The 12,903-nt window shown below is 37.8% G+C and overlaps 2 protein-coding genes across 4 annotated transcripts in view; one reads left to right on the top strand and one right to left on the bottom strand.

The window, feature by feature from the left end:
* Positions 1 to 12,903, bottom strand: part of lrba (LPS-responsive vesicle trafficking, beach and anchor containing) — a 307,888-nt gene that overhangs the window by 80,687 nt on the left and 214,298 nt on the right. For all 3 annotated transcript variants that reach the window (XM_059554011.1, XM_059554012.1, XM_059554010.1), the window contains exons 38-39: positions 11,599 to 11,739; positions 9,574 to 9,710 (exon numbers count right to left, since the gene is read on the bottom strand). In XM_059554011.1, the coding sequence (XP_059409994.1) occupies positions 9,574 to 9,710; positions 11,599 to 11,739 (278 nt within the window). The remainder of the gene's footprint in view (positions 1 to 9,573; positions 9,711 to 11,598; positions 11,740 to 12,903) is intronic.
* Positions 6,372 to 7,968, top strand: mab21l2 (mab-21-like 2). Its single transcript, XM_059554009.1, has one exon. It carries the CDS (start codon positions 6,725 to 6,727, stop codon positions 7,802 to 7,804), a length of 1,080 nt encoding a protein of 359 aa, XP_059409992.1. The 5' UTR covers positions 6,372 to 6,724; the 3' UTR covers positions 7,805 to 7,968.

The following is a 12,903-nucleotide window of genomic DNA, read 5'->3' on the forward strand; positions in this document are numbered from 1 at the left end:
CATCCTCTCTATAGCGCAGGATTGGATGGACCCAATATTTAATTTAATTTTCGTTTTTTAAGAAGTGAGAGGACAACAAAATCATCTTCACTGCTTGAACACTCCATTAAGTGCTGTTTTGCCATTTTTTCCGCAACAGATTAATGAATATGCATTTGACTCAGTGTGCAAGGTTTCTGTGTGTGATACAATTTTCGTATCAGGATTTCGAATACAAAAAAACTATGAAAATTTAAGTCTCAGTGTGCAGAGACCTTTAGTCTAATAACAGCTTATATTGAACCTAATATGCCAAAACTACAGTTTGTGGAATGTGCCACTTTATGACTTTTTTATGTAATAGTGTGGCTAAACACCACTTCCGCAGAAGATGATCAACACCTGCTTCTACATTGCTGCCTGTTTAGCACCGCCCACCAATTCGTGCATGTAATGAAAATAACGAGGGAACGAGAGAGGTGCAAACACAGGTCTACCCAGAAATCAAATGATAAAGATGCTCCGAAGACAATAAGAGGCTGTGTAGTGCCAAGTTGTGGAAAAACACAGTATTTGCATTGCCTTCCTTCTGACCCTTTCTTTAGGAAAAATAGGATTTACTTGATTTTTAATGAAGATACAGATCACGTCAATAAGAACTCGCACCTTTTTTCCACTTCATTTCACCGCGGAAATGCGCCACGCCTATTCAAACAGAGCGTTCTGATGAGGGGGGTTCAAACAGGACAGAAAATATTCTATTACTTCTAAATTATGATGTTTTATGATGTAAAAATTATAATTGGGCCTTAGAGAACAGAAAAAAAATAATTAAAAAGGCAGTTCTTAAGACCCCTTTAATGTCATAACAGCTTTGCTTTCAGTTTTTTAGTCTTTATTTCCAAGTTTAAGTTGGATAGTGAATTCCAGATTTTCAAAGAGGTCTCAAGACTTTTGATCCCCCCTCTGTAGAAGGGTATAAGGTATAGAGAGAGTAATCCCTTCATCATTCAACACACTGTACGACTCATCAATTTATCGACTCGTGCAGAACACAGTGTGTAAATGCTGATATGAGCAACAGTCACGGCTGCTCTCCTCCAGCTCATTGATAGTGACAGAGCTGCTGTAGTTGGCCATTTACCTCTGCACAAACTACTTATGCTTAACTGAAAAATCAATAAAATCTTTGGACAACCTGACACTGATCAGCAGCAGTTGAAGGTCGTCTGTAGCAACCGAATGAAGAGGGTGTGAGACCAAGTGTGAGTGTGTGCAGAGCGTCGAGCCACTCCAGGATGTTTGTAGGACAAGCGTAACAATACTTTCCCTGCGTAACATCCCTCCCACCTTCCCTCCTCTCCTCCTACCCAATTAGGTGTGAACGGTGCTTGTCCTTTAGAAGACACTGTCTGGATGGAAAATCAGTGGATGAAACTGGTAAGATGTTTATAAAAGTCAAGGAGTAAAAAATATAAAATAAGGAATTTACTGTTAATCAAATAAGGTGTATTGCAAGCTTTCCATATTACTTTGTACTACAAAACAAAATACCAAACCAACTGCTGTCAATGTGATATATGAACTGCTCTAGATCTCACAAGTTTCCCAAATTATCCTGGCAATATATATATATATAATATAATATAACACTACTGTTTTAAATATATTGCCATACACGTCATTTGACATCCTGTTTCTAGCTTGATTAATGACCCAGATATAACTAGAGCCCCAATCTCTCCTTTTGACTTATTATTTGATCATTAAGACGTTTACACAAAACTGAATTATAATTATGAATTATAAATGCAAAATAACTGCCATCTCCAAGATGTACCTAAATGGGGTTTTGTGATAATAAAGTTGCACAGTAAACAGTTATCATTGAATAATGCCTATTCTGTTTCACTGTAGAACTATATATAAACTTTTTCCAAATAATTGTGAAAAAATAATGGTGTAAATTTAGCTTTGAGGGTGTCCCGTACTGCACAACAATATATAAGACAAATAACAGCAGAGAATCATGAGTACAACATAGTAAAGTGAATGATCAGGAAAATCCAAAAACTGTGAATGTGAGGGACACAGAGACAGACACCCATCTGCTCCATGACCTCACCAGATCTCCCTGGCAGATGCGGAAAGGCCTGCCAAGCAATTAGTACCACTGGTTGACTTGTTTGGGGCCGTCTCCTAGGGGCAAATGCAGCTGGGGCCGTCTGTGTGTGTGTGTGTGTGTGTGTGTGTGTGTGTGTGTGTGTGTGTGTGTGTGTGTGTGTGTGAAACGTGGGTAAGACGGTGTGCCTTTTTTGCCTGCTGCCTCTCACGTTTCCATTGTGGGGTAGAAAAAGACTACAGGCTAAAAGCATCTGACACTGACATTCTCCCCCTCTTATCATTGACATGAAAGAGCAAAACATGCTAACTTCAGCTGAGACAGAAGAAAAACTGCTGTACTTTTTTTCCTTTTTTCTTCTCTTCTCCTAAAGGAGCATGGGGGACATTATAGTTGTGTTTTTATTCAACAAGGATTTGATAATTTATCTAGAGATATATCAGACATGTAAACAAGAACTTAAAACTACTAATCAATAAATAAATACATTTTTTTTAAAAATAGGGTACAAAACCATGAATTTCTCACAGAAAGCAACAGAGTAAAGCTGGAAAATGGAAATGAACCGTTTCTTCTTATGTAGACAGTATCTGCCACCTCCACATTTTTAATATTTTTTCCTGTTTAAATATGCACTAAAATATGTGCTTTGAGAGAAAGAGCTTGTCCCTGAAGTTTCCCGGATCACTGTTTTTTCTTTTTTCTTTGATCAACCAACACTATCTGGCTCTTTTTTTTTTAACTAGGTCAGATGACCTGGAAATCAGGTTAGACTCTTCAAGATGTAAAGACACAAGGAATGAGAACGAGAGAGAGAGAGTCTTATCAGACACTGTCCAGTGTTGTAGAGAGGATCAGAGTGGAGTCATCAGATCAAAGAGGAGTGGCTCCACACTACCGTGCCTCTCTCATCTTCTCGTTCAGTCTGCTCACCAAGACCAAAGCTCTTTTGGTCTCCAGATAATACGGAATGTTTTCAAAAAAAAAGAGATAAAGGGGGAGAAAAGAGACCAAAAGCATTTGTTGGAGCTTATTTAAACGTTTCTATTCAGTTCTGCTAAGTGTATCATTAGGTTCAAGAACACTCTTTGGCACATTAATGTTAAAAGAATCAAAGAAATTCTAGCACTTTGTGAGATGTCAGTGATTCAGAGCCTGCCTTTTACCTTTAAAACAATTCAAAAGAAGTAAAGAAAGTAAAAAATAAATAAATAAAAATAAACTCATAAAATGGATCAGTCTGGAACTATGTTAAGATTTGGTTAGTGATTTAATAAACTATAATTTGTTTAATTAAGAATTAAGACGTCTAATTATATATTAAGGAAAAATAATAAGGCTTCATCAAATTTTCAATTTGTGATTGGATCATTTTACTGTAAGTAAATATGTCATGTTGAAAATGCTAGAACTTCTAGTAAAATAAAAACGGAAAAGTTAAATAAGGCAGATGTCACTTTACTTTCAAGATACTGTGTATTTCCATTAATGCATATGCATTAATTTCAACATATGCTCAATTTGTCAGTTGTTTTGAGATTTGAAATTGTTCATTGTAGTCACTAATCCTTGAGAGATTATACTTTTTTTCCTGGTGTTTTTTTTTTTTTGTTTTTTTTTACAGTTGAGCAAACAACTGTTTCTTGGCTCTGCATAATAGCAAATATGTTACCCTCAAAACAAGCAAAAATAAATACATACATACTCCTAACAGGTCTATTTTTGCAGAATATGGAAATAAATTCACTGCTTCCACATGCCAAACACAGAACAATGAACTTTAATATAGCAATTGCTTCTTTCCTTTCGACAAAATAAAAGACTGTCTACCTTTGAAATGAACTGTATACTTTTAACTTGCCTAAACACTTCTTTAAAAGACATGATAAAAATGTTGGTAAATCCAATAATAACAGTAATTAACGGATTAAATGATTAATTTGCTTAATGCTTATAATCTTGTAAATTAAAGCTTGTAACAACTAACTTTTGTAAATGATTGTGGACAGGGTTAGATGCACCAAAATATTGCAAACATTTTTTTTTTTTAATCTTATCACTTATAATAAAAAATATTTATTATTTTCCTAACTAAATTCTGCAATGTTTTACTGGTGTAATCATTTCTGTGAACGGTTCAGGAGTGTCATTCAGATCAGTTAGCACAGTGATCTGCCAAATACTGAAAAAGAATGGGTAAAAGTGTATTAACTTAGATTCATTATTTTACTATATGAATATTCAGTGCTGAAATGTAGTAGCATATATTCACAATTTCTTGAAAGAGTTTCAGGCGGGTAATAATCTACAACATTATACCAAAACATGATTCATTTAGCGTAGCATTCTACATTAAACTTATTTAACTATTCTCATTTCTTAACCATTACAGAAGAAAAGTCATATACGAAAAAATGAAACCATAACATGGCTGAAGAAACCCATACAAATACCTGTTGGACGTTCTTTTATTCCAATGTAAACGTCTTTTTTTTCTTTTTTTTTTTACTTAAATGAAAACGAAACATTACGTAAAATGTATTCCAATCACATATCTGTATATTACACTTGGTTTAGGAGCGAAATAATGTTTGTGTATTAAATAAAAGACCGTGAAATTTCTTTACCGGGAGAGAATTCGCTCAGCGTGCCTCTAGCAAACGGTGTTTTACTCAAGCGAAAAATAAAACACCCTGCGGGCTCTCAGATGGGCTTAACAACACAAACCCTTGACATTCGTTTTTCTCACTGTAAAAACACACTCACTCGCGACGGATCAATACTCTGAATGGCCTCATTTAGCGCAACGCATCCTACACCACGCAGCGCTATATTTGCAGACTTTGTCCTGAGCCTGTCGTTAAGACAACTGTGATGAGAGCTGAACTCATACAACGTGAAGTCTGGCTTGATAAGAGACTTCAATTACCACGCCAAACAATCTCTCCTCACAAAATTATTCATTTTAACACGCTGCGCTGCCGAGGGGATGCTGCTCAGATTCGCATAACTCATGTGAGGACAGAGCAACGATGGAACAAAATGGAAACAACATTTTTAACAATTTAAGAAAGTTGTTTTAATGAAAGCAATGAATGCAAAGAGCGAACGGAAAGCAAATGCGTTAAATTATTTAAAGTCAAGCAAATAAAGAATCGAGCAATATATGCGAGAGCACAAGTGCATTAAAACAAAAAAACGAACGAAGTAAATAAATACGTGTTCCTCTGAGAAATATGAAAGAAAAAGTAGGAATCCAGCTTTAACTAGGAGGGAAAACAAATGACAGCCCAACTTTATTTTTTCCGCTTTTTATTTTTTTTCCTTTCTGTTTTTTTTTTTTTAACATTCTATTATTTTCCTTAGGCTACATTAAGTGCATGCAGAAGTTAAATCCTGAATATATTCTGAACACACGTGCAGGTTGCACATAACTGTCATCTAATTACAATATTACTGAATAATCCGAATGACACATTAGTCTGTAAAACGTTTCATTATGCTCTTGATTTTTGTGACTATGGACGATACGATCATTTTCAAATAAAACTCTATAAGCGTTGTCCTTTATAAGACCCTTGAGTGTGTTGCAATTATAAACCGGCTAGAGAATTAGAAAACCTTTCAACTAATCTGCATCAGTATGTTTTAGGCATTATCACAATATTACAGAAGCTACAACTCCACTAGCATGCGACCATGAGAGGACACACACACACACACACACACTTATTTGATCGATCTGAAGCAGTATCCAGATTTTTGAGCATAGGACAAATGCAACACTAGCAGTGCGCGGTCAATAGGGCTATACTTACAGTGGCAAAAACTAAATATCGTTTAATAAAAATGAGCAGCCAGTTCTTAAAGACCGAAGCTTAATTATGTGCAGTCAAAAATATATGTAAAATCGCACCTAACAAATAAGCATTCAAAATGCAGTATTATTTTCAGTAGTATTTTCACCGTTTCCTACTTTACGACCAAATGTGCGCACAGCGAAATAACAAACTCCCAACATGTCAAACTGTTGTAATGTAGGCTAAAGAAAGTAAAAGCTTATAGCTGAAATATGCGCTCTTAATGCCGTCTGTATAGCCTAACCTGAAAGCGCCATGGCTCGAGCGCTGGATGTTCAGGAGGAGAGCGTCTCTCCAGCGCACCGAGGCTGCGATTGGCCAACTGCACTGACAGCTAGTCCGCTGATTGGCCAGAACGATATGCCCGTCCCCTTTCCACTCCAGCTAGAGGACCATTCATAAACTAAACAATTCCAACACTCACGGCTGAGTCTGGACAACTGCACACTGGCGCAGTTTTCACGCGCAAACAGAAGTAAGAGAGAGATGACATGACGCGCGGAGATTTATCCTGCAGCTGATACTGGCTCGGAGAATAACTTAAACCCTTTAAACCTTTCAAGTCGAGTTGGAAAAGTCGCACTGCGTTGCATCCATCCGTTTCCTGGTCCAAACTTGACGTCTATCCGCTGTGGGCGCAAACTTCATCGCTTCATTTTTTTTTTCACTTTGCTGGGAGTTGTGCCTCTGGCTTCACCGGTAAGCATTGGATCCATCGGCGTACTGCGAAACTCCGGTCTACGGTCCGGATCTGTGCCCCAATATGATTGCAACGCAAGCAAAGCTGGTTTACCAGCTCAATAAATACTACAACGAAAGATGCCAGGCGCGCAAAGCGGCCATCGCCAAGACCATAAGAGAGGTGTGTAAGGTGGTGTCGGACGTGCTGAAGGAGGTGGAGGTCCAGGAGCCCCGTTTCATCAGCTCCCTGAGCGAGATAGACGCGCGCTATGAGGGCATGGAGGTCATCGCACCCAACGAGTTTGAGGTCGTGCTTTACCTGAACCAGATGGGGGTCTTCAACTTCGTGGATGACGGCTCTCTGCCGGGCTGCGCGGTGCTCAAACTCAGCGACGGCCGTAAGAGGAGCATGTCCTTGTGGGTGGAGTTCATCACCGCCTCCGGTTATCTGTCGGCGCGAAAGATCCGCTCCCGCTTCCAGACGCTAGTGGCCCAGGCCGTGGATAAATGCAGCTACCGGGACGTGGTTAAGATGGTGGCGGACACGAGCGAAGTGAAACTACGCATTCGGGAGAGATACGTGGTGCAAATCACCCCGGCCTTCAAGTGCACGGGCATCTGGCCTAGAAGTGCTGCTCAGTGGCCCATGCCTCACATCCCGTGGCCCGGGCCGAACCGGGTGGCGGAGGTGAAAGCGGAGGGTTTTAACCTACTCTCCAAAGAGTGCTATTCGTTAACGGGAAAACAGAGCTCGGCGGAAAGCGACGCCTGGGTCTTGCAGTTCGGCGAGGCCGAAAACAGGCTTCTGATGTCGGGCTGCAGGAAGAAATGCCTCTCTATTCTAAAGACTCTCCGCGATCGACACCTCGAGCTGCCAGGACAGCCGCTCAATAACTACCACATGAAGACCCTGCTGCTGTACGAGTGTGAGAAACACCCGCGGGAGACTGACTGGGACGAGTCGTGCCTCGGCGACCGTCTGAACGGTATCCTGCTGCAGCTCATCTCCTGTCTGCAGTGCCGCCGGTGCCCACATTACTTCTTACCCAATCTAGACCTGTTTCAGGGTAAACCACACTCAGCCCTGGAGACAGCGGCCAAACAGACCTGGAGACTGGCCAGAGAAATCCTTACCAACGCTAAAAGTTTGGATAAACTGTAAGATGCAAAAGGAGGACATTTTATGTTGGTGAATATTAACGGACGTTCGAGATCACAACACTGAAAGTGGAGAGAATGTGATCGCGGTGCTCTCCGAGTAATGAAACCAAGAAAATAAAAGATTAAAATAAAACTTAAAATAAAACTAAAAAAAAAAAAAAAAAACCCGAAGCATTTGCTTTTGCCAAGGCTCAAACGGGACATTGCAAGAGAGAGAAATGAAGGTACATTTCAAACTAAGTGTAATGATTTTGTTGTTTGTTTGAACTGTTTTCACAAAGTGAAAATTTTATTTAAATATATGCACAAGATCTTTAACTGCAAATTACAAAATGTAGCGTGCCAAGTTCTTTTTTTTTCTTTTTCTTTTTTTCATGATGTGATCAAAAATTAAACGTGTAATAAAACCATGACACGATGAAATTTAAACTTGGCATTCGTCCTTACTCAATTAAAAATATCCTGGCATTAATGGGACTACAATACGTAAGATAGATGCATAAATAATTAAGCATATAGTTTTGGGATTTGTTTTCGATAGTTAAAAAAAAAAGCATAGCTAAAAGTAATATTAGGATAGTGTGTATTTGTGGCCTGCTCATTCAGTTAAACTCTTAGAAAACGAAACGTAGAAAACGCGAGGCCTGTTGCTGTAAATTAGCTATACAAATATTTATTAAATAGACTAGCAACAAAATAAAGTTTTTTTAAATAATAACGATAATACAGCGCACTTTTAGTGTAACAACCAAGGCCATTTACACTTCTAAATGAAATGTAAAAAAAAAAAAAAAAAAAAAAAAAAAAATGTACAGACGATCTCTCACATACACCAACAGTAGTCTACTTAATTTCACAGATTAAAACCAAATCATATTAACATAAAATATACAATGTTCAAATAACGACATTTTGCATTTTTACTTTTTTGACTGAATAATAATAAGCTAATGCTCTGGAGTACAGAATTCTGTTAATTTACTCTGGAAACCCCCATAAAAAAAAGAAAAAAAAGAAAGAAAAATATAACATTTTTATTTGATTAACTATTGCAAAGATGAAAGCAGCCTACTAGAATTAAAAAGTGTATTGAAGGGAATACTTAGACAATGCTTTGCAAAAAACAAATAAATAAATAAATAATCTACTAATACTGATGTAGCTATTTTATTATGGCAAAAAAAATCATTTTACTTTTTTTTTACTTCATTAAAAACTGCTAAATATTATTAATCAAGCTTTTAGGAAAATAACTGTATTGAAAGCAAGATATTTCAAGCACATAAAAAGAATTTCATAGTTAATACTGAAAGTTTATACTTTGTTCTTCCAAAGGCAAAACAACACTTCTAGTCAATGAAGAATTCAGAAGAATGTAACAAATTAAGTCATCTTCTTCAACCATTTGCATTAATAGTCAGGAGTTTTGGTGGCACACCTCAGCTACACGCCAGTGATAATGACAAGTCACACTTTAATAGCCTTGACCCACATATGTTCTGAACATTTGAAACACATGCAACATGCTATGATGAAAGAGAGCAAAGCCTTTTCTGTCTTTGTCTTATGATATGGCCATGCAGTAACGACCACAAAAAGTCATTACTCACAAACCGTATGTGCAAAGGTAGTTATATTATATATATATAAACATACCAGTATTGTGAAAGCACATTAAAGGACCTTGGTTATACTACGGCTAGTCACTTAATTTTTAGTGTGCACAGCTTAGGGACAATTGGAGTCATTTTGGATGAGAAACCCTCTTACCTTGGGATCAATGTTCTTAAAACTCGGGTCTTCTTCATCCACCTCAAAGTATAACTCCAGGGCCGTGATAGACAGTGTGCCTTTTACCACCACAGCGGGCGCAACCAGCTGTGCGCTGGTGCTCAGGTTAACAGGCCCTACGGATCACAGAAGAGCACAGCGGTTAGTAAGTGTGTGTGTGTGTGTGTGTGTGTGTGTGTGTGTGCGCACGCCTCCCCCATCCTCTACTGCACTTGGAATAGAAACCATTTCAAAGGAGTACAGAGTGTTTACTTAAACACATAAACTCAACAAGGGCACATATTGACTTCCTAATAGAACATCTTTAGTTTTAAGAAGCTTGGGGGGAAAGCCTCTAAAGTAAAGCTACATTCATTTAGGATAATAAGTATGATCACTCAATAAAACAAACACTATATGTATTTATTTAGGCTTGATCTATATTTAATTGCATGCAATTTATTTTAATTTTATTATTTAATTTAATTTACCAATAAAAAACCTTACAAGTGTTAATTGTGTAATGCTCCATTGCCTGTCATAATATTACAGCTTTGTATTTATTACTTTAAGGACCTAAAGATTTGTTGAATGTAAACAAATAAAGCATTACATATTACTTAATTCAAGAAGTATGTAATTAAAATATATCGCATTTTTAAAAAGCAAATTCGTTAAACTAATCCATAAATAGGATTATCTCAACACAATAGCATATTTAAGCGCTTCATCTGTCATAGAAACGGTATAGCCGCGATGTCAAAAAGCGCTGAAATCCGCTGTCAATCAGAGCGCACTGATCGCAGGCTTTGGGTTTAATCTGTCATCAATCTTAATTTATGCCAGCATGACAATGCTGAAGGGTCGCTCTGGGGAATTTCTGTCTCTCTACATGCGCAAAGCATCGGATATGCGCCTGCAAACTGCCGTAGCAGTCAGTACGACCACAAGCCCATGTTTGATTTCCCCAAGCACCCTTCAATTCACAAACGCATGGCATGATCAGATAAGTTCATCAGCATGTAGCACGGCTGAGAAATAACATATTTCCCCCCGCTAAACCGGAACATGTTTCAATTAAACTTGAATCAAACAGCTTGCTAAATGGATGATCTGCAACGACGCGAATCTTCACAATAATTTGCAGTTATTTTGAGAGATTGCATTTTACTGTAGAACAGACTGCCTGCCCAAATGAGATCAAGAACTTAAAAACGCATTCATGAAAAATAATAAAAGTGTTAAAAGAAAAAAAAAAATCGGTTTGAACAGATTATTAACCTGTAGACTTTCAATAAGGAAGAATATGAATATAAACATTAATATAAACAACTGTGCTTAATGAAGTATCCCCCTTGTGCATTTAAAGCCCTGCTTTAAAATATACACTGTTAAAAGCTTAAAACAATCCCATTTTAGACATTTTTATTTTTACTTCATTACCGAAAAATATGAAATCTAAGTATGAACGTGGTTTTTCGGAAGAAACTCAAGAGGTTCTACAAAATTAACAATTTTCTGCTTTTGGCCGTTAGATTCGAATATTAATGAGCTAATGAAATGAAAGGAAGAAATTTAAGCATTAGGCCTACGTTTCATATAATAATTTACTTACATAAACTTAATATGTAAGGCGAAAATAATTGAATTATTAGTTTTTTAAAAGCAAGGAGTAGCTCACTGCTGACTCCCGTCATGAATGTGGGCCTTGGAGCGCTGTTCAGTCCTCGCTCAAATCTAACCCGATCACAGGCCGCTAATGAGAGAGGACTACCTCAGACAATGGTGTGATCCTCTCATTAACGTCCGAGAAGAAGGGGGTGACACGCCATCTAAACCGCCAGAGCGCGACGCAACAAACTAGAACGCTGCCATCATCAGCGGAGCTGCCAGCGCGCGCGTCCACTGTAGAGAGCGGCGTTTATTTTAAGTGGAGCTTTGTACAACATGCAAATGCAGCGTATTTCGTTGATGATGAGAGCGTTCTAGTTTGTCGTGGCGCGTCGCTAGGCTGCTGTTCTGTACCTGTGAGGTTCTCCAAATCTTTCTCCTCCAAGGATGAGAGAGTGTCATCGTCCTCCAAGAGCAGCTCGCTCTCCGAGTTCTGCTTCCCCAGAACTGAACCCCTGATGGACTGTTTGCCTTTCAGCACGTCCTCCTCTGGAGCTGCACAAAACAAAACACATCAAGTTCGTTCAAGCCAAGCGTAACCGCGCAAAAACTTTAAACGACTGTCAGTTCACTTCTACTCGGGTAAGTTGACTTAAAATAAAAAATAAAAAATAAATAAATTAATGAATGCGCTGGTTGGTATTATAGCCTATTATAGACGCATGTTAATTGATATAAAAAAAAATTCTAAACAATGAATAAATGCTACTTAAATATAATTTGTGTCCCAAATGTCCTTGAGTTTACATGAAAACAACACATCAAAACCATACTAGCTAAATATAAAGTAGCATATCCGTCTATAAAATTTTCATTGCCATTATTTTGATAGTTTGAATATTTAAACAGCTCATTTACATAACGATGGCAAATATAATTGTTTGTTGGTTTAGTTTAGTAAATTAAGTATTGGAATGTGTCGAATTTTGTGAAAAGACATTGCTGAGTTTTTCCCACAACTACACTGTTCTTTTTCTTTCAAAAATTACATTTGGCATGTTGTTTTCATGATAATCAGAAATAATAAAACATACATAATCAACTGACCAAAGTGTGCATGTGTCCATAATAGACGTTCTAATTCAATTAGTTAATCTACAAAAGACGTGCTTGTTTATGGAACTTTCTTTTATTGATTTACAGTCTAAAAACTAATATTTATACTAATATCTAATAACAGAACTACTTGTTAACATTAAAACCTTTTGAATTGCAATTAAACTGAAACAGACAAACATATATTCGGCTCCATATGCCAAGCTTACCCCTGACAAAAATCAGAAGTGGCCCTGTCTGATTTCAACTGTACATGCCTTGAGGTTCCGCATAGATTATTTAAGAAAAATGGTAATCTGTAAACATTTACAGAGCACTGCATTCCCAAGTGGTGAGGGGCAAAAATGGGTCTACAGTAGAAACAAAGGCAATCTTTCATCTATGTAAACAGAGAGAGGTGACGGGGCAGTCTCTCATCAGACTACTTCGGTCTGTAGTTGAGCTACACAGAGTCCGGTCCGGAGCCATGTGACCTCTGCCCTCTCTCTCCAGATACATCACCTGAGGGGGTTTGAATTTGCACTTGAAGCAAAACCCTGAGACTACTCTATAAATAGAGCCCTAAACCATTAGGAAAGCAGAGCAAAGAAATCTCTTGTCATG

The sequence above is a fragment of the Carassius carassius genome, chromosome 7 (genome assembly GCF_963082965.1).
Source record: "Carassius carassius chromosome 7, fCarCar2.1, whole genome shotgun sequence".
Lineage (NCBI taxonomy): Eukaryota > Metazoa > Chordata > Actinopteri > Cypriniformes > Cyprinidae > Carassius > Carassius carassius.

Coding starts and splice junctions, on each gene's coding strand:
- mab21l2 (XM_059554009.1), top strand. CDS start 6,725: ATGATTGCAACGCAAGCAAAGCTGGTTTACCAGCTCAATAAATACTAC.